This window comes from Monodelphis domestica, chromosome 3 (assembly GCF_027887165.1).
Source record: "Monodelphis domestica isolate mMonDom1 chromosome 3, mMonDom1.pri, whole genome shotgun sequence".
NCBI lineage: Eukaryota > Metazoa > Chordata > Mammalia > Didelphimorphia > Didelphidae > Monodelphis > Monodelphis domestica.
In genome coordinates, this window is record NC_077229.1 from 83,669,015 (window position 1) to 83,687,768 (window position 18,754).

General features: G+C 40.9%; 1 protein-coding gene across 2 annotated transcripts in view; it reads right to left on the reverse strand.

The window, feature by feature from the left end:
* The window catches only part of LOC100013319 (ultra-long-chain fatty acid omega-hydroxylase), a 53,890-nt gene that overhangs the window by 11,291 nt on the left and 23,845 nt on the right, over positions 1-18,754 (reverse strand). The window contains exons 3-9 of one of the 2 annotated variants that reach the window (XM_007489700.2): positions 15,557-15,701; positions 4,754-4,807; positions 4,438-4,565; positions 3,927-4,048; positions 2,958-3,225; positions 2,362-2,428; positions 637-766 (exon numbers count right to left, since the gene is read on the reverse strand). In XM_007489700.2, coding sequence (XP_007489762.1) covers positions 637-766; positions 2,362-2,428; positions 2,958-3,225; positions 3,927-4,048; positions 4,438-4,565; positions 4,754-4,807; positions 15,557-15,701 — 914 coding nt within the window. The remainder of the gene's footprint in view (positions 1-636; positions 767-2,361; positions 2,429-2,957; positions 3,226-3,926; positions 4,049-4,437; positions 4,566-4,753; positions 4,808-15,556; positions 15,702-18,754) is intronic. The other variant, XM_056822323.1, reaches the window with a different exon arrangement.

Genomic DNA, 18,754 nt, shown 5'->3' on the forward strand with positions numbered 1-18,754 from the left:
CCCAGCCAAGTACTAGGGATCCCAGGACCAGCTCTGCCACTGACTCAAAGTATGACAATGACTGTGTCATTTCCTTTCTCTGAGACAACATTAGCACCCTCATGTTTAGGGTCTATTCTAGCTCTCACAGCTTTGATGGGTGCCTGTCTTTCCCTACCCCGACACCACAGTAGATGTACTGGCTAGAAGGGATCCAGAAAGGACTGGCTCAGATCCCAGAGCCACATTTTCCCATTCAGGGTTTTCACTTCATGGGAATCTAAGCTTCTCTAGCCTCAACCCAGTACAGTGTTTCATCCCTCTTCCTCCTCAGTCCTCTCTACTCAAACAACCTGGGTCCACCCACTCCTTCCTTTTGGTGATTATTATCAAATAACTTCTCTTCCCTCCCTGGCTGACTGGTGTTCCACCTCATCCCCACACCCCCAACACCAGAGGAAAACTCCAGAGAAAGTGCCAGAAGGCAATCTCTAAAAATATTAGAGATGACTACCTACTGTCACACCTACCCAATCCTCTTGAAAAGGTTCATGGGACTGGGAAGTCTATAGTCATGAAGGGCCTCCCCAGGGTGATCTCTCCCTGGAAAGCACATTAAGCAAAGAGAGGATGCCCAGGAAAACATCTAGCACTCACCACTCAATCTCGTCTGTTTCCCGCCCTTTCATGATCTCTTGGATCTCCTCTCGGCACTTATCCTGATATTCAGGGTATCGGGCTAAGTTAAATAACACCCAAGAGAGACCACTGGATGTGGTGTCATGTCCTGTGGAAGGGAGCAGGGAGGAGAAAAGAAAGAGCAAGGTCATATGAAAAGGAACATCTCTACCCCCTCCCCATGGATCTCGATAATGCCTATATCCAATGCCAGGACCTCCAGGGGGTGGATGAGACACCCAGCCTTAATCATGTCCACTGTCCACTGTGTGCCCTGAGTACCCATTCTCCTTCCAAAGTGAATGAGAAGATAGCTGACACCAAAGTAAGTTACTTTGTCCAATAGCACTAAACTGCCAAGTTAGAAAAGAAGACTTGAGTCATAGTCAAAGCACAACTTTAATTTCAGACCATTTCTCTGTACCAATCTTCACTTGTCACCCCAAGGAAAGCCCTTCTTCTTCCTCTCCTCCATCCATGTGTCTCCTCTCTGTCCATTCCCTACTCTTTTCTTTACCTTCCCTTCCCTTTTCTTCCTCCTTCTCATTCGCCTCCTCACCACTAGAAGGCTATATCCTTGGGATCAATTTGCACTTGGTCTAAGATAGGCCTCCCATGAAATGGATTAAGATCCAGAGGAGTCCCAAAAAGAGAAGTAGGATATTATAATGGGGAGAGCCAAATCAGAAAATGTGGGTTTGAATCTGAGCACTGATGCCTACCAGCCAGGTGGCCTTTGACAAGCCATAAGATCATAGGATCATCTCATTAAGCCTCTCTGAGTCTCAGTTTCCTCATCTGTAAAATGGGGAGAACAATCTTGCTATCCACCCACCCCAGAAGGTTGTTATAAAGAAAATAACCATAACAGTTCATATATGTAGCTTTTTCTTGAGAAGTTTTGCAAAGCATTCTACAAAAGTACTTACTGTAGGAGACAGGTTGCTATTAACAGGAGAAGATTAAGAAATGGGCTCAAAAAGGCTAAATGATTTGCCCAAAGATGTAAGGTAAGAAGTATCTGTGGCAGGATTATAACTCAGGTCTTTCTGCCTCTAAGTCTAATACTCTATTCACTAAACCACTTTGCCTCTCAAGAGTCCAAAGTGCACTTAAATGAGATAGATGTGTAAGCTATTATTTGCTTTTTCAAAACTCCTTACCTTCTGTCTTAGAATGAATATTAAGTATTGCTTCCAAGGCAGAAGGGCCAGGCAATTGGGGTTAAGTGATTTACCCAGCTAGGAAATGTCTAAGACCACATTTGAACCCAGAACCACTCATCTCTAGGTCTAGCTTTCTATCTACTAAGCCAACTAGCTGCCCTGATATTTGTATTTTTAATGTGAAAAGGTTGAAACACTTTATGCTTTTCAAATATTCTAAAGGAAAAATTAGACATAATGTAGATGAGGTCAGAGACTGACCCAGAAAGGCCCTGGGATACCCCAAATAGAGCCTGAAACCCATGTACCACCTGAATTCTGAGCTATGCTGTACTGAATAAGAATCCTCACTGTCCTCAAGTCTTCAGTTCAAAATGATTCTCAAAGTGGGATTGAACATGTGTCTGGGGCAGCTGTGCTCATCCCTCTGACCTAGGTACCCTTTTGGAATACATGTCCTCTAGTATCCCTTTCAAATGAAGTTCTATGAACCTTCTCCTTGACTTCCCAAGTCCAGCTCCCTTCCTGGGGTCCTCACCCTCAAACATGAAGGTATCAGCTTCTGCTCGGATGTCCTCATCTGACAGCTGCTTCCCATCTTCATCCTAGAAGGGGATCCAATTGTGAGTTATTGACCCCACCTCTGCCCATAAGAGGTAAAGGCCATTCCAGAAGCAGACACCTGATCCCCAGCCCCATCCAGAACACCTTACAGACTCCCAGGGAAGAGAGAGCTGTAGAGGGCACTCACTGCCCAATTCCTTATTAAGGATCAGCAGAAAAGAAAGGAGAAAAGGGAGGAATTAATCAACAATTATTCAGAGCCATTTTCCATCAGTTGATGCTAAGACAAAGACAAAACAGTCTTTGACCTCAAGGAGAATACATTCTAATGGAGGACAATATGCAAGGAGAGGAAGAAGGAAGGGAAGGGCAATGGGAGGATTGAGGAAAGTGAGAAGGAGAAAGGAAGAAAAGAGATGGGATGGGAAAGAAAAGAGAGGAAGAAGAAAGGATTTGCCTGGGGGGTGATGAGTGCCAGCTGGTACAGAGAAATGGAATGGCACGGAAGTCATGCTTTGACTATGGCTCTTAAGTCCTTCCTCATTCCGCCCTCAGCCATGGCCAACTTACCTGGGCGAGCAATAGCACATCAATGAAGTCCAGAGTCTTGCCTTGCTTGGACTTGAGCCAGGCCTCTGCCCCCTGCTGGTTAAGGGCCTGCCTCCTTTCCTGGATAACCTCAGTGGTGAATCGATGCACAATGTCACAAGCCTTCTTAAAGCGCCGCCCATCTGCTGTCCGGTAGTAAATGAAGTCCAGATGGTGGTGGATACGATACTGGCGCTTCACTACCAAGGCGCTCAGCTCAATGATGGCAGTGATGTAGTCACTATTCTTCCTTCAGGGCAGAAGGAGCATGAGGTTACTGCATGTGGGGAACAGCAACCTCAACCTTGAGGGATGTTACAGTAAGCGGAGCTCTCCCAAACTGGCTATTCTGCCCCAAACCTCTGACCTGGAACCATGGAATGTAGCATGTCTGATTTGGGAGGACCCTTAGAGCATACAAGTCAGAGCTGGGAGGGAGCTTAGAACAGAGAATGTCAGAACTGGGAGAGTCCTTAGAACAGGGAATATCAGAGCTTGGAGGGAGCTTAGAACAGAGAATGTCAGAGCTGGGAGAGACCTTAGAACAAGGAATGTCAGAGCTGGGAGAGACCTTAGGACACAGAATGTCAGAGCTGGGAGGGCTCTTAGAACAGAGAAGGTCAGAGCTGGAAGAGCCCTTAGAACAGAGAAGGTCAGAGCTGGGAGAGACCTTAGAGCAGAGAATGTCAGAACACAAAAGGTCAAAGCTGGGAGAGGTTGTATCCCATGGCTCCTTAGGTCCTTTTCCTGCTCAAGAGCTACCATCCTATATTCCTCCTTCCTTAGGGGAAATTGGGGGAGGTGGGGGCTAACACTCACATCCAAGAGAATCCCTAAAGGGGTGGGACTAGGGGAATAAGCTTTGGGTTCATGATGTCTTTTCTCCACCCATCCTTATTCCCAATTAGCAAGTTCCCCCTGGGCAGTTAGGACCAGAGGCTAACTACTCACTCCTGGCAGTCACTGTTATAGCTGAAAACACATTTCTGTAAACTATCCAAGGTCAAGAGGCTAACATGTTCAAACATGTCCAGAGAGGCGGTGGCCCCAGCAGTCAGACGATGCCACTTGGCCTGTCCAAGAGAAAGGCAATATCATCAGTAAGAAATGATATGTCTCCTGCCAACAATAGTGCCCAAGTCCAATAGCAGCAAGCCAGAGCATAGTCTAGTATCCACCAAGACCCAGAAAGGGTGAAAGGAATGGCACAGGATTGGGTAGAAAGAAATATCGAAAGGAGAGGATCACAGAATCATGGATTTAAAACTAAAAAAAAGATCTTATAAAGAAATCATCAGATCAATCCTCCTCCATTCTACAGAGTAGGAAACAAAGCCCACAGATGTGAAGTGACTGTCCAAAAGTCACCCATATAGAAGGGGAAGAGCCAAGATTCAAGTGCAAGACTTTGGTTTTCAAATCTAACACTCTACTGCTTCCAGGGAACAGGAAGAAGACTCACATGCATGATGTCTGTACATTGGTTGTAGATCTTCATGTAAGGTTTGAGGATATCAAAATGAAAAGCTGGAGTCAACAGGCGTCGGTGGCGGCTCCATTTTTCTCCTTTGCTCAGCAACAGCCCATCTCCTGGTAAGAGAGAAGATGAGGGAAACAGACAAGGGTCAAGTAATTCAGTCCCCCAAAGGGCAAGTGCTGCCATCTTGAATCAGTAAGATGTCAACATACCTATTCCTCTCCAAAAATCCCTTATTGTCCCACCTCCCTGACCAATCTCCTTCTCCTGTGTCAGAGACCTAGATTTTCCCCCTACTCACCCAGCCAGGGTGTCAGAAAGCCATAGAAGAGCTTGTCCTTTGGAGCAATGGCCGCTGTGGAGAAAGAATAAGAAATGTCTGAGGATTCTATCACAGATCTAAGATCTAAATCCTATGGTTTCCAAGTCCTCCATCTTCACTAGACACGCAGTCCGGGCCAGCTCTGCTTGGGTAGATTCCCCATCTTTAACAGTAGTCTCTGTATGCACCTCTAGATTGATTTCCTTAATTTCCACTCTTCCCTCTTCTCACCCCTCAAAAAAAAAAAAACATGCCCTTAAATCCAAACTGATAATTTGACTTAGATCACCAGCAAATCTTATGATGCAGTGAAATTTTAGATCCTAAGATGGGGTATTTAGAATTCTAAGTCAGAAGTTATATATTTATTTAATCAATAGAGTGGTTGCAGCAGTGAACAGTAGAATACTAAAATTCTACAATATAATTTTAGACCTTTTTCTGACAAGAAAAAGAGCATTTTAATTTTAAATAAAATTAATATAACTCATCAAATCTTTGATGGAGGAAAAAATGTATTTTTGTGGTACTATTTTAAGAAAGTATCTTATTTTTTAAAAGGAAGGTAAAAAGATATTTTAGATTTCCACTAAACTCTTGCAGTAACTGGCAGGAACCCCATAGAGTTGCTTCCTTTCCATCCCAATACCAGTGGTAATATCAAATATGCCCTTAGTCTATCTCAAACACATGGGGCTCTCAGCAGTAAAGAAGCAATTTGGAACAATGACCCCAAAGTTACTAAACTGCTGCATACCCTTTGACTTAGTGATAGATCAAAGAAAAGGAAAAAATGTCCAAAATATTTATGGCAACTCTTTAATATTTTATGTTTATAGCAGTCCTTTTGTGGTGTCGAAGAACTGGAAACTAAGGAGATGCCTATAGATTGGGGGATGGATAAACAAATTACAGTATATTAATATAATGGAATACAGTTCTGCTATAAGAAAGGATGAAAGGGACAGTGCAGAGAAAACTGAGAAGACTTGTATGAACCAAAGGAAACTGAAGAGAACAGAACTGGAAGAACAATTTGCATAATGACACTTTGTAAAAGCAAACAATTAAAAAAACACCTTACCTTCTGTTTTAGAACCAAATTCCTTCTAAGACAGAAGAGTGGGAAGGGCTGGGTAATGGGGGTTAAGTGACTTGCCCAGGGTCACACAGTTAGGAAGTGTCTGAGGCTAGATTTGAAACTACGACCTCTTGTCTCTAGACCTGACTCTCAATGCACTGAGCCACCCAGCTACCCCAAAAGCATACAAAATTTTGAAAGACTGAAGTACTCTGATTCACACAATGAACAACCATGATTCCAGAGGTCCAGTGAAGAATGTTATCCACTTTCAGACAGAGAGATGCTTGACAAAATATGCATAATTAGAAACTTATTAGCATATCTCCAACACAGAATTTGTTTTGCTTGACTATGCAAATTTGTACAAGGATATTGTTTTTGTTTGTGTTTTGTGGGGGAGAGAGGAGGTTAATGGTTAATGGTTAATGGAAGGAGGGGAATCGAAAAAAGGAAAAAAATAAATGTTTGATAATTTTTTTAAAAATCAATGATTGTGGTTAATCAGCAGCATTTATTATTATTATTAATGTTAATAATTAATGTAATAATAAAATACATGTTAATAATATCAAATACATAAAATAATATGATGATAAACTAATGTTAATTATTGATAACATTAATAATGTTAATAATAATATTATTATGAAGAATTGACTCATTTTTGTCTTTGTACCACAGTACCTACCTAGTATATGGCATACAGTAGGGGCTTAATAAAAATTTGTCTATTGACTGATGGCTTGATTGATAGTTGGAATTAATATGAGTAAAGGAAAAGCTGGGAGTAGGCAACTAAGAAAGAAAATTCAGAAGCTACCAAGGTAAAGGCCTCCTTCTTTGGAGGAAGGAGCAATGACACAATTTAAGAACACATAGAGGTGAACAGAGTAGAACATCAGTAGACCTACTAAAGGAAAGAGAAGGATACGGCTGAAGGAGAATGACTCTCTTTGTCTCACTTTCAAAAAGAAAACTCAACAAGGGTTTTCCAAAAGGAGCTTCATTTAGAGTTCTAGAATCAGATTCTCAGAATGGCAAGGGACCTTAACTGCCTTCCAATCACATCCATGTCTGAACACGAGTCCCCTTTGAGATGTCCCTAACAACTGAGTATCCAGGCTCTGATTGAAGGCTTTCAGTGAAAGAGAACCCACCAACCTCTGAGGCAATCCATTCCACAACCCATGGTTGTCAAAAGATGCTTCCCTGAAATCTGTCTCCCTACAAACCTCATTCATGCTACCAGCCACATTCTTTAACTGGGTCCCAGAAGAGCAAGTCCAGTTCCTTCTGTTTGTGACAGTCCCTCATTTTTCCCCAGGTATTAATATTAATTTATTAATGGACCAGTAAATATGGTCCATTTGACTCAGTAACAATCCCTCCCATTTTTAAAGACAACTTTCCTGTTGTGAAGATTGGATTTGACTATCCCCTGATTGTAACAATGAAGATACTTAGTTCTTCCTTTATTGTGAAAATTAAATTTTAATCCCCTGTCTATTTTTAAATTTTAATCCCCCAAAATGTTAACTCAGTATTTAAAGTAGATCTACCCATTTTAACTACAAAAAGATGTTAACTAACTACAAAAGGTGTGAACACCCATTTCATACACTGAGTGGGCAGTCCTGGAGAGGAGTGTCTGCTGTGATTAGTAAAATTTAGGGGAGATGACACAAGAGAAAAAGATCTTTAAATAGAGGAAACAGAGGCACACAAGAGGAATCAAGATCATTCAGTCACTTGGAGTTGGACTGGACTGGAGATCAGTGACTTGGGCTTGGAGTGAAGAAGAGTCACTTGGAGGAGAGACTGGAATTAGTCACTTGGAATTGGTCTGGAAGACAGACACTTGAGGAAAGACTACAAGACAGACACTCAGACTTGAAATGAAGACACTTGACTGTGGAACTGGACCTCTGGAGGAGCTTTACAGGAGACCTCAGACTGCTTCTCTTTTAGATGGTCACCATGGTGAAGGTGAAGGCTGATTTACTTCCTTGCCCTTTCTGGATGTGTGAACCTTCAAGAAAGGCCCATCGTCTTGAGACTCCTTTCCCCTGGCTGGTGCCTTACTCTTTCAGAGGAAGCCAGAGCTTTCTCTGTCTTTCTCTCCCTTTTTCTCTCTTCCTTAATATCTTCCCTCTATTGTAAAAATAAACTACCAGTAAATTACATTTTACTTTTGTAATTTATTTTGGGACTTAGAAATTAAATCCCTGACTATCACAAATTTAATATTCAGTTCAACCATAAAAAATTCTAGCACTGTCCTCAATAAATCTGATCCTCTCCAGCCTAAACATCCCCATTTCCTTCAACAGGTCTTCACCTGGCATAGTCTTGAGGCCCATGAACCTCTTGGCCATCTTCTTTCACTCATACTCCAACCCTTCAATATCCTTCCCAAAAAATGTCACATCTGATAATAAGAGCACCTACTATGTTCCATGTGGGAACTTTTCTAAATTTAAACTCTACTATACTGTTTTTAAAACTTTACAGATGCCTCATTTGATCCTCAAAACAACCTTGGAAAAAAGATGCCACTATTATCCCCATTTTACACATGGGAAAACTGAGGGAGACAGAAGTTAAGTGACTTGCCCAGGGTCCCACAAATAGGAACTATCCCAAGGTCAAATTTAAATTCACATCTTCCTGCCTCCAGGCCCAGTGATCTATCTGCTATACCAGCTAGTTACTACAGTTTGATTATCATATTCAAATCTGGGTGACAGAAAAGTAAGGAAAGGCTATCATTGCTATCTGGACACCAAGTCCAGAACATTTCCCTCTTGGTCCTGTTCCTGACCTTCTGAACTACAGAAACATGTCTCTCCTTCTGTCCCACCCTTGAAATTTCTTCAGGACCTAGTGCCTCCTCCTCCTCCTGGTGGATCATCCTAGCAGTCCCATGACTTGCTCACTGCCCCAATTCCTCCCATTGGTAAATTCCTCTAGCCTCTTCCATTTTGTGAAAGGGTTCAGGCTAACCTACTTTCATTCATTCCTCTTCCCAATCCTGTTTTTGACTTTCTGGATCTCAGGACTATGCCTCTGCACTGTGGACCTTCATTTCCTCCTCCACCTTTTTTAGTTCCCTCTTGTTGTATGGTCTTTCCTCCTTAGCCCTCATGCCTAACACATAATAAGCCCACAATAAGTACTTCTTTCCTTCCATCCAGAATACAGCCTAGAGCAGCATTGGCCATTCTGGCTGTCATGTCATAGTACCTCCACTGGGTCCTAAAGCCTGCACATCATTTTTACTCGAAGCCCTTGTCTCCATCCTGGACTTGTGCAATAGATTTTTAATCAGTTATCAAGTATTTATGAAGAGACCTAAGCTCAAATTCAGCCTCAGATATTGTGTGACCTTGGACAAGTTGTTTAATCTCTCTGCTTCAGTTTCCTCATCTGTAAAATGAGGACAATAATAGCACCTACATCCCAGAATTGCTATGAGGATTCATTGAGATAATAATACTAAAGTGCTTTACAAACCTTAAAATGTAATATAAAATATAAGTTATCCAGAGGAATCTAGGTAGTGTAGTGGATGGAGCACCAAGCCTGGAGTCAGGAAAACCTCAGTTCAAATCCAGCCTTGGACACTTCCTAGTTATGTGATTTGGGTAATCCAATTAATCTCTATCTCCCTCAGTTTTCTTATCTATAAAATGGAGGTGATAGCAGCACCTCTTTTCCAGGGTTGCTGTGATATTTAAGTGAGATAACATTTGCAAAATAGTTAGCAAAACCTTAAAGCACTATATAAATGCTAGTTATTTTCATTATGTGGCAGACTGTGTGGTAGAACTATAAATATAAAGAATGAAAGAATCTCTACTGGAAAGAAGCTAATATTCTGGAGGCGACAGACAGACAGATAGACAAAGAGAGACAGAGAGAGACTGAAAGATAAACATATATGTCTATATTGCATCTTTATGTGAATATATAATAATATATTTATTATACATAGTATATATTATATATACAATACAAATAGTATAGAACCCTAAATCTATTACCCTGTGAATTTTCTGAGGCTCAGTTATTTCTCCATAAGTAAAATAGGGGTTATGTATTTTAAGTATACACACATACTAGCAAACAGTTAAGTGAATCAGAAAAGACCTCATACAGAAGGTCATGGCTAAATTGATCTTGAATAAAGAAACTCTAAAAAAGAGAGATAACAAAGATGTATTACAGGCATGAAGGGCAGCCAATACAAAGGCAAGAGAGACAAGAGATGAGGGTCGAGAGGTGAGGAACACAGAGAAAGCAAATTTGGGTAAATCACAGAGTGCTGGAAGAGAAGTGACATCCACTAAGGCTGGAGAAGTAAGTTGAGTCTAAGTTATAAAGGACATTGAAAGCAAAACAAAGGAGTTTATGGATGTGATCCTAGAGGCAGTAGAGGGCAATGGCAGTTGACTGGCTGGGAGAGAGATTGAACAAGGGAATCACCTGTTTGTAATAGTGCATGAGGAAAATTCTTTTGGTAATAGTATGGAGGTTGAAGGAAGCTAGACAGGACAGTAGATAAATAACCAGACTGGAGTCAGGAAGACCTGATTTCAAACATGGTCTTAGACACTTCCTGGCTGTGTGACCTTAGGCAAGTTACTTAACACTGTCTTGATTTCTTTATGTGTAAAAGGAGCTGGAAAAGGAAATGGCAAGCCACTCCAGTATTTTTGCCAATAAAATCTCCAATGGGGTCACAAAGAATCAGACGTGAGTGAAACAACTGAACAACAACAAAACGTAGGCTGGAATGGAGTGGGAAGAGACTTAAGGCCAGAAGACCAATTAGCAAGTCTTGCAACAATCTATGAGAGAGATGAGAAGGGTCTAAACTAAGGTGATGGCTGTATGAGTTGAGAGAAAGGATCAGATACAAGAGATATTGGGGAGAGGGAAATGGCAAAATTTTAACTGATGTGAAGGACTTTACACTTATCCCCATTCAGTTTCATCACAAGTCTCAAAATTCTCACCTCTCTTCTCTAAGACCCTAAGCCATTTGGAAACATGGGACCCAAAATTACAACAAAATGGAACAACTTTATCTCTGTGATTTCCCATCCTGACTATGTCATCCATGATAGCGATCTTTCTTAGCATTTGGTCTTCTGTAAATTTGATAAGCATGACCTCTATGCCCAAGATTCTTCACCTTTGTTTCATGGACCTCTTTGATAAGTCTGGTAACCTATTTGAAGAATAATATTTTATTGCCTACATTCTATAATATATAAATATTATATATAATATAAAAATATATATTTCGATAATAAATCTAAAGCTAATTTTCAGTAAGAAAATAAAGATATAATTTGTTTCCCCACCCAAGTTCATGGAATTCTTGAAAGTTATATGTAGACTTTGTGGAACCCAAATAAAAAATATCTTCATTCAAATCATTGGTAAAAATGTTAAGCAGCATAGGGTCAAGCTTAGATCCTTGGGACACTTCACTAAAGACTTCTTTTCAAGTTCAATCCAATGATACTTCTTACTTCCATATACATTTGTGTATGTATATGGTCCAAAGGATCTAAGCACACTCCCAGATGATAATGACACATCAGAAAAGCAAAATGGAACTAGAGGAGACTTTGTCCCATGAATTGAAAAAATATAATTTGTCTGTAGATTATGGTGTTGGTCTGTGACCCAATTCCTGTTTAACTAGTATCTATCCCTAGAGCCAGTTAGGACATGAGCTAAGCATGGAGGGTGGGGCTCTGGATGGGTGGCCCCACAATGGGCCTAAGGCATTGCACATAGAAGCCTCAGGCCAGGACACCCAGACTTCATTCCTGTTCCCTATACTGACTCACTAGGACCTCAAACAGGCCCACCCCAGCAGCAATGTATGATCCTGGATTGCTCCATCAGCTTGGGAATATACTCATTCCAACACACCCAGTTCCACTGAGTCAACAGCAGGAAAAGTACAAAAGCCTAGGTTTTTAGTTGATAGAAGCAGTGAATATAGAGAAACAACATCTTGTCCATAAGAGGTGCTTGATAATTGTTTGTTAAACCCAATTCTAGCTCTGGCACTGGCATATCATCTCTGAGTCTGAAGAAGAATTCTTTCCCAGCTCTTCTCAGGAGTCCATTGTAAGGATCCAATGGGAAATAGTCTCAATCTGTATTCATAGGCTGCTTTAAGGTTTACAAAATGGTTTCCTCAAAACAACTTCTTGAAGGAGAATAATCTAAGGTTTTTTTTAGTTCCAATATGAAGATAAGAACTATGACGCACTAAAAAATTAAAGAATTTGGAGTAGGTAATAAGTGCTCGACAGGATTTGAATTCAAGACTCTTCTACCATATATATTCCTATTTCAGGCCATTGAGATGAAATAATTTTCCCAAATATGAAAGATACCATAAGGGATTCCTATTAAAGCCAGAGAACCTAAGGAATTTATTGCTATTAGTTGAAGACTGGATTTAGATCTCCCCCGATTATAACAATGAAGATACTTAGCTCTTCCTTTATTGTGAAGATAAAATTGTAATCTCCTGATTGTAACAATGAAGGTACTTAGCTCTTCCTTTATTGTGAAGATAAAATTGTAATCCACAATCTATTTTTAGATTTTAATCCACAAAAAGGTGATAACTCAGTATTTGAAGTACATCTAACCATTTTAACTACAAAAAGGTGTTAAGTAACTATGAAAGGTGAACTAACCAAAAAAGGTGTTAAGTAACTACATAAGTAACCTAACCAAAGAAGGTGTGAACTAAAGAGTGGGCAGTGCTGGAGAAAAGCATCTGCTGTAATTGGTAGACCTGAAATTTAGGGGAGGTGACACAAGAGAAAAAGAGTCTTTAAAAAGAGGATGAAAGGTCAGAAGATATATTCGATTCAAGTTTTCAGTTGAGTGAAGGATCGCTGATTCAGAGTTGGACTCAGAGGAGAGACTGGAGACAGACACTTAAGGAGTGACCAGAAGACAGACACCCAGACTTCTTTTCATTTAGACAGTCATCCTTGGTGAGTGAAAGGCTGACTTAGTGACCCCGCCTTTCTGGAGGAGTGAAGTCACCAGGAAAGACCCATCTTCTTGAGACTCTCTTACCCTGACTGGGGCTTAGAAATTTCTAACTGGCTCAGAGGAAGTCAGAGTTTTCTCTTTCTCTCTCTCATTCTTTAATATCTTCCCTCTACTGTAAATAAACTACTATAAATTCATTTTACTTTAGTAATTCATTTGGGACTTAGAAATTTAAATCCCAGGCGACCACATATTATATATTCAGAGTCCAACCACAAATAAATTTAACACTATCCAAGAAGTGAAGTCATTAATATTTGGGGACATCTTCCTGAAGCTGGGCTTTGTTGTTCCACCAAGTCTGCATCCAATATTTTCCAGGCTAGCCTAGGAAATTAGGTCAATCTGGGAAAGAAAGTTGTTCATCCCTAAACAGCCCATTTTCCTAGAGCAGAGCAGACAGACAATGAATGCATCTGGAGAATTATAGACATCTAGAACCAGAAATGACCACAAAACATGGAATATTAAAGCTGGAAGGGACCTTAGAACTGAGAACATTAAAGATTTAAGGATCTTTAAGAATCCAAAATATTAACAGTGAAAGAGAGATCTTAGAATAGAGGATATCAAGGCTAAGGGGAGGAGAGCACTTCAGGCTGCAGAGTCAGCACTGAGAGTCCCCAAAAACCCAGAATGGTGAAGCTAGAAGAGACCTTAGACCAGAGAATGTCAGAGATGGAAGGCCCCTTAGAACATAAGAGGGCAGAGCTGGGAAGACTCTTAGAACACAAATTGTCAGAGCCAAAGTGGACTTAAGGGTGAAATCAATCAAACAAAAGCATTTACTAATTGTATGTCAGGCTCTGAGTTAGGAGTTAGGGACCCAAATATAAAAAAAAAATGAAACAAGTCTGCTTTGGATGGAATACAAAAAACAATGCCTGAAGCAGGATTTGAATCCAGCATTTGAACCGAGAACACACTTCCATATAATGTCAGAACCAGAAGGAACATTCAAATACAAAAGAACATGTGATATTGGAACCAAGAGAAGCATTAGAACAAAGAAAGAACATCAGAAGTGGGAAGGCCCTTAGAATATAGAATGTCATAGCTGGAAGGAAGAGAATTTAATTCTATTACCAGACATTTTACAGATGAAATATAATCTTTCAAAGGTTACCTTGACCTTCAGCTCATAGAACTACTAAAGAATGGCATTCTTCTTACTCTTTGCCCATAGCACCACATTGTTTCCCCTATAGTAAGGGAATGGGAATGCAACTGGGCTAGAAGAAGTGAGATAATTGTAATTTAAGCACAAAATGATTTCCAAGAAAGGAGTCGAGCAACCAGGAAAAGCCAAAGAGATGGCCTTTGAGCTGAGCCTTGAAGAGATCTAGTCCCTACTAAAATGTGGAATTCCAGACCAATGAAATAGGAAGCAAATAAGTGGTGTGACCAATGGGGCCTGAAGATGGAAGAAGGGAGTTCCTTCTCAGTAATGGGGCTGAACAACATGGGACCCAAAACAACCATCTTGGGCATCATCTCCATTGAGACACTTTCTGTGGCCTCTGGTAGGTGGATAGGTCTTAAGAACAGAGACCCCTAGAATTCAGGGTCCACTCTGCCAGCAGGGTTCAAGATCAACCTAACTTCAAAACAGAGCCTTCTCTGACTTCTATGTCAAGCACAAAGTGGCAAGGAGGTGGAGGGAAGAGATAAGGAGACAACAGGAACTAGAGATCCCAGGCCTTTGGGAGGAGGAGCCACTGGACAACAGAACACTATCATCTCCTCCCCTGACCAGCCACCACTTTCAGAGATAAGGGAAATCATCCCCAATGAGTCACATCAAGTACAAAGTGACCTGGAGCCTTGAAATGGGCCTATAGGTCCAATTCCTATTCTAATGAGGTCCCCAAATGCTCCTTCAGTGCAAACAAGATCAAAAACAGGCACACTAGTACACTTCATGAGGTGATAGATTAAGCCCTGGGAAGAGCCTGAAAGAACACCCAGTTAGGATGACCTAGGGTCAAATCCCACTTCAGATCCTTATTAGTGTGACCCTGGGCAAATAATTTAACTACTCTGTGCCTGTCCTCATCTCTAGAAGGAGGGGGTTGGACTGGATACCCTCTAAGTTTCTTAAGAGTGCTAAATCTATAACTCTAGGACTTCTCTGAGACTCAGTTTCCTCATCTGTAAAATAGAGATAAGGACTCATTCCATCTACCCTCACAAGATTGCTATGAGGGAAAAATGTAAAACCGTAGAGGTAGGTTTTTAAATCTAGGGTACACAGATAGATTTCAGGGGGTCCATGAACTTGGGGGAAAATATCTTCAATAGTAATAGAAAAATAATAATAAAATAAAAATAATAGAAAATACTATTTCAATAGAAATGACTTCCTTTATGATCATTTTTTGCTTTATTTTATGCATCTAAAGATATTCTGAGAAGAGATCCATAGATTTCATCAGACTAACTGTCAAAGGGGTCCACAATGCATAAAAAGTGAAGAACTTCTATGTTAGAGAAATCGGAGCATGTCATAGAATAAAGGGAAGAGACCGCATCACTGGAGAATGAAGAAGGTCCCAGCCCTGGTGAGTCTGCTCTTATTATATAAGGTCTATTGCACTTACCTGAAGCTCCCAGAAGGGGTTTGATGTAGTCAGGATGCACCAGGACCACCAGGGGCAGGAAGGGCCCTATCCAGACAAGGACAACATGGCGTAATGTGTCGAGGACCTTCATTTCATCTCGGAGGCCCGACTCATTGGGCAGGTACTGCAATCAATCACATATATGGCCACCAGCTCCTCCAAGCCTCAGGGCTCAGGGGAGTGGGGCTGAGTCTAGCCTTCCCCTCCCTTATCCCAGCTCATCAGAGAAGCCTCAGACTGGACCAGGTTTTAGAAGTAAGTCATCCAATCCAAACTCCCACCCAATTTCATGTGTATGGTCATCTAGTTTCTCAAGGAAGCAAAAGTGGGCCATTGGATAAAAGGTGCTGTGTTTGGAGCCAGGTTCACTAAAGTTTCAATCTACTTACTAGCTGTATGACCCTGGGCAAGTCACTTGTTTGCCTCAGTTTCCTCAATTGTAAAGCAAAGATGATAACAGCACCTATTTCACAGGTTCTTGTGAGATTCAAATGAGATAATATTTGTAAAGTTCTTGGTAGGTACTTAATAAATGCTTGTTTTCTTCTTTCCTTCCTTGAATATTTCTAAGGAATAAGAGCTCACTACAAAACCATGGCAAGCTGTGAAAACATAGAATTAGAAAGGACCTTAGAGGTTCTCTAAAGCTGCTCATTTTACCGCCCATCCATCATTTAGTTGCTTTAGCCATTTTAGAGAGTTCTTCTCTGACTGTGGTTGGTGATTCAAAAACAGAATCTGAAGTCCGAGGAGCTGGGTGCAGATTCCTTGTGGGCTCCTTACTACTACCTATGTGAACTTTGGTTACTCACTTCTCTTTTCTGAACCTCCTTATCTATAAAATGAGAGTCACTGCATAAATTGATTTCTAAGGTCCCTTTCAGTCCTAAATCTTCCCCATAACTTTTACCCATAGGAGCTACAAAGAATAAGCGTATCCCCTCTTCCACATAAATATTTTTAAGTCAGGTCTCATGTCCCCTACCCAATCCCCAAGATGAACCATACCCATGTCCTCCTCCTCTGTTCCTGTAATTTTCTCACTTTTCATATATTCCTAGTATGAGAATGCCCTCCACAACCACTTATACACCAGTAGAAAATGGAAATTACCCAAGGAGCATAAAGCTTAAGTGGCTTGCCCAGGATTCACAAATAGGGATTTGAACCCAGACCTTCCTGACTCTATCCTCTATTCCCCTGCCTTTCCCATTTGTATTTATTAAGCATCTATAGTATTCTATAGGGCAGCTAGGTGGCACAATGGATAGAATGCCTGATATGGAATCAGGAAGACCCCTTTTTCCTGAGTTCAAATATGGCTTTAGACACTGACTAGCTGTGTGGCCTCAAGCAAGTCAATTACTCCTGTTTGCCTCAGTTTCCTCATCTGTAAAATGAGCTAAAGAAAGAAATGAAAAACCACTTCATTTTCTTTGCCAAGAAAACCCCAAATGGATCATAAGGAGTCAGATACTATTGAAATGGCTCAACAACAACACCACAGTATTCTGCACATGCCAATGATAAATAGAAGTTTGTTGACTTGAATGATTTACTTGAATGAAGTGTCAAAGACAGACAGAAAAAGGAGCCACTAAACCATACGTAATGCTCCGTGACACTTACTACTATTAACATTATGTGTGTGTTTTATTGTATTTTTGTTAAGTTTTCCCCAATTACATTTAAATGTGGTTTAGGGGTGCAAGAGGGAAGAGCTCAGATCTCGTGTTTTATACCTGTGCCCTAAGGGACAAGAGGGCTGAGCCATAAAAAGTTATCATCAAGTGCATAGCTTCCTAGTGAGAGCCTGCTCTGAACTCAGCTCGTCTTGTCCTCAGATACTGATATATAGTCCATCTCCCACTCCATCCTCAAAGCTGGCAGACCCTGCCAGGACATGATTTCTGATGACATAATTGGAAGATCTAACCTCACCTCCAGACCAAGATGAGGCAGAAGAATAGGATTTTAGGGGCCTTTCCTCCTATGTCATTTTGTATTATACCTATTTGTGCATGTGTCCTATCCCCCCAATAGAATATAAATCCCATGAGGGCAAGGACCATGGAAGAATGTCGAACTTGGAGTCATTGGACCTTAATCCAAATCTGTTCCTCACTCCTGTATGACTTTGGAAAAGTCATTTAACCTTCTGACTCTCCGTTTCCTTGTCTGTAAAATAAATGCCTTGGAATAAGTGACATTAAAAGAGTTGTTATTCTATAAATTTATGCTATCTGAAGCAAGCAAATATTGCATGTCTTCCAGGTAAACAGAGCACCAAGCCTGGGATCAGAAAGACCTGAGTTTAAATCTAATCTCAGATACTTACTAACTGTGCAACCCTGGACAAGTCATTTAATCTAGATGCCTCGGTTTCCTCCTCAGGTAAAAATGAGTGAAATAATAGCGCCTGCTTCCCAGCATTGTTGTGAGGATCAAATGAGATTTATAAAGCACTTGGCACACTACCTGGCATACAGTAGGCACTTATTAAAGCCTGTTCCCTTTTCCCAGTCACTAGTACAGTGCTCTGGATATAATAACCACTTACTATTTTTTCAAAGTAAATTCATACTCAAATATTCAAGTAGATCTGTAATCCCATCAATTTGGGATGCAAGTCTCAACCCTCCTATACCTGCTCATCCTGTGCATCTCTGACCCAAAAACTAGCTCTAAGAGAGCCACCAGATGTGCTAGAGGCCTCCCCTCACTTTCCAAAATGGAAGGATGTCAATGGAACCTTCTTGCATTCCAATTTTATCCCCTGCCTTTGCCACATGGCCAGCCCATCATCTCTTCTTGTCATTTACAATTCCTTGACAATGTCCTTTACTCCTGTTCTTCTTCGGAGTTCCTCACTGGTTATGTTGCAGCTTCCTCTCGCTTATCACATGCCTTTCCACTAACCTACAGGTGATGCTCATCTCCATTCTTCAGGACAGTGGAGTTCTACATATTACTGACATATGCCAATATTGATCATGTTAGATTTGGAAATATGGGCCTTTGCTTTTGTAACCTGGGGTTCGAGCCTTGGTATTTGCCTGATGTTCTCCATATTCATGGAAAGAATGATTATTTGAAGCAATTACTTGAAGCTCTAGGCCTGAGTGAAGTTTAGAGTTTGTGAGAATGTGGGAAAAAGAGAGCAGTTTGCGGTTTGTT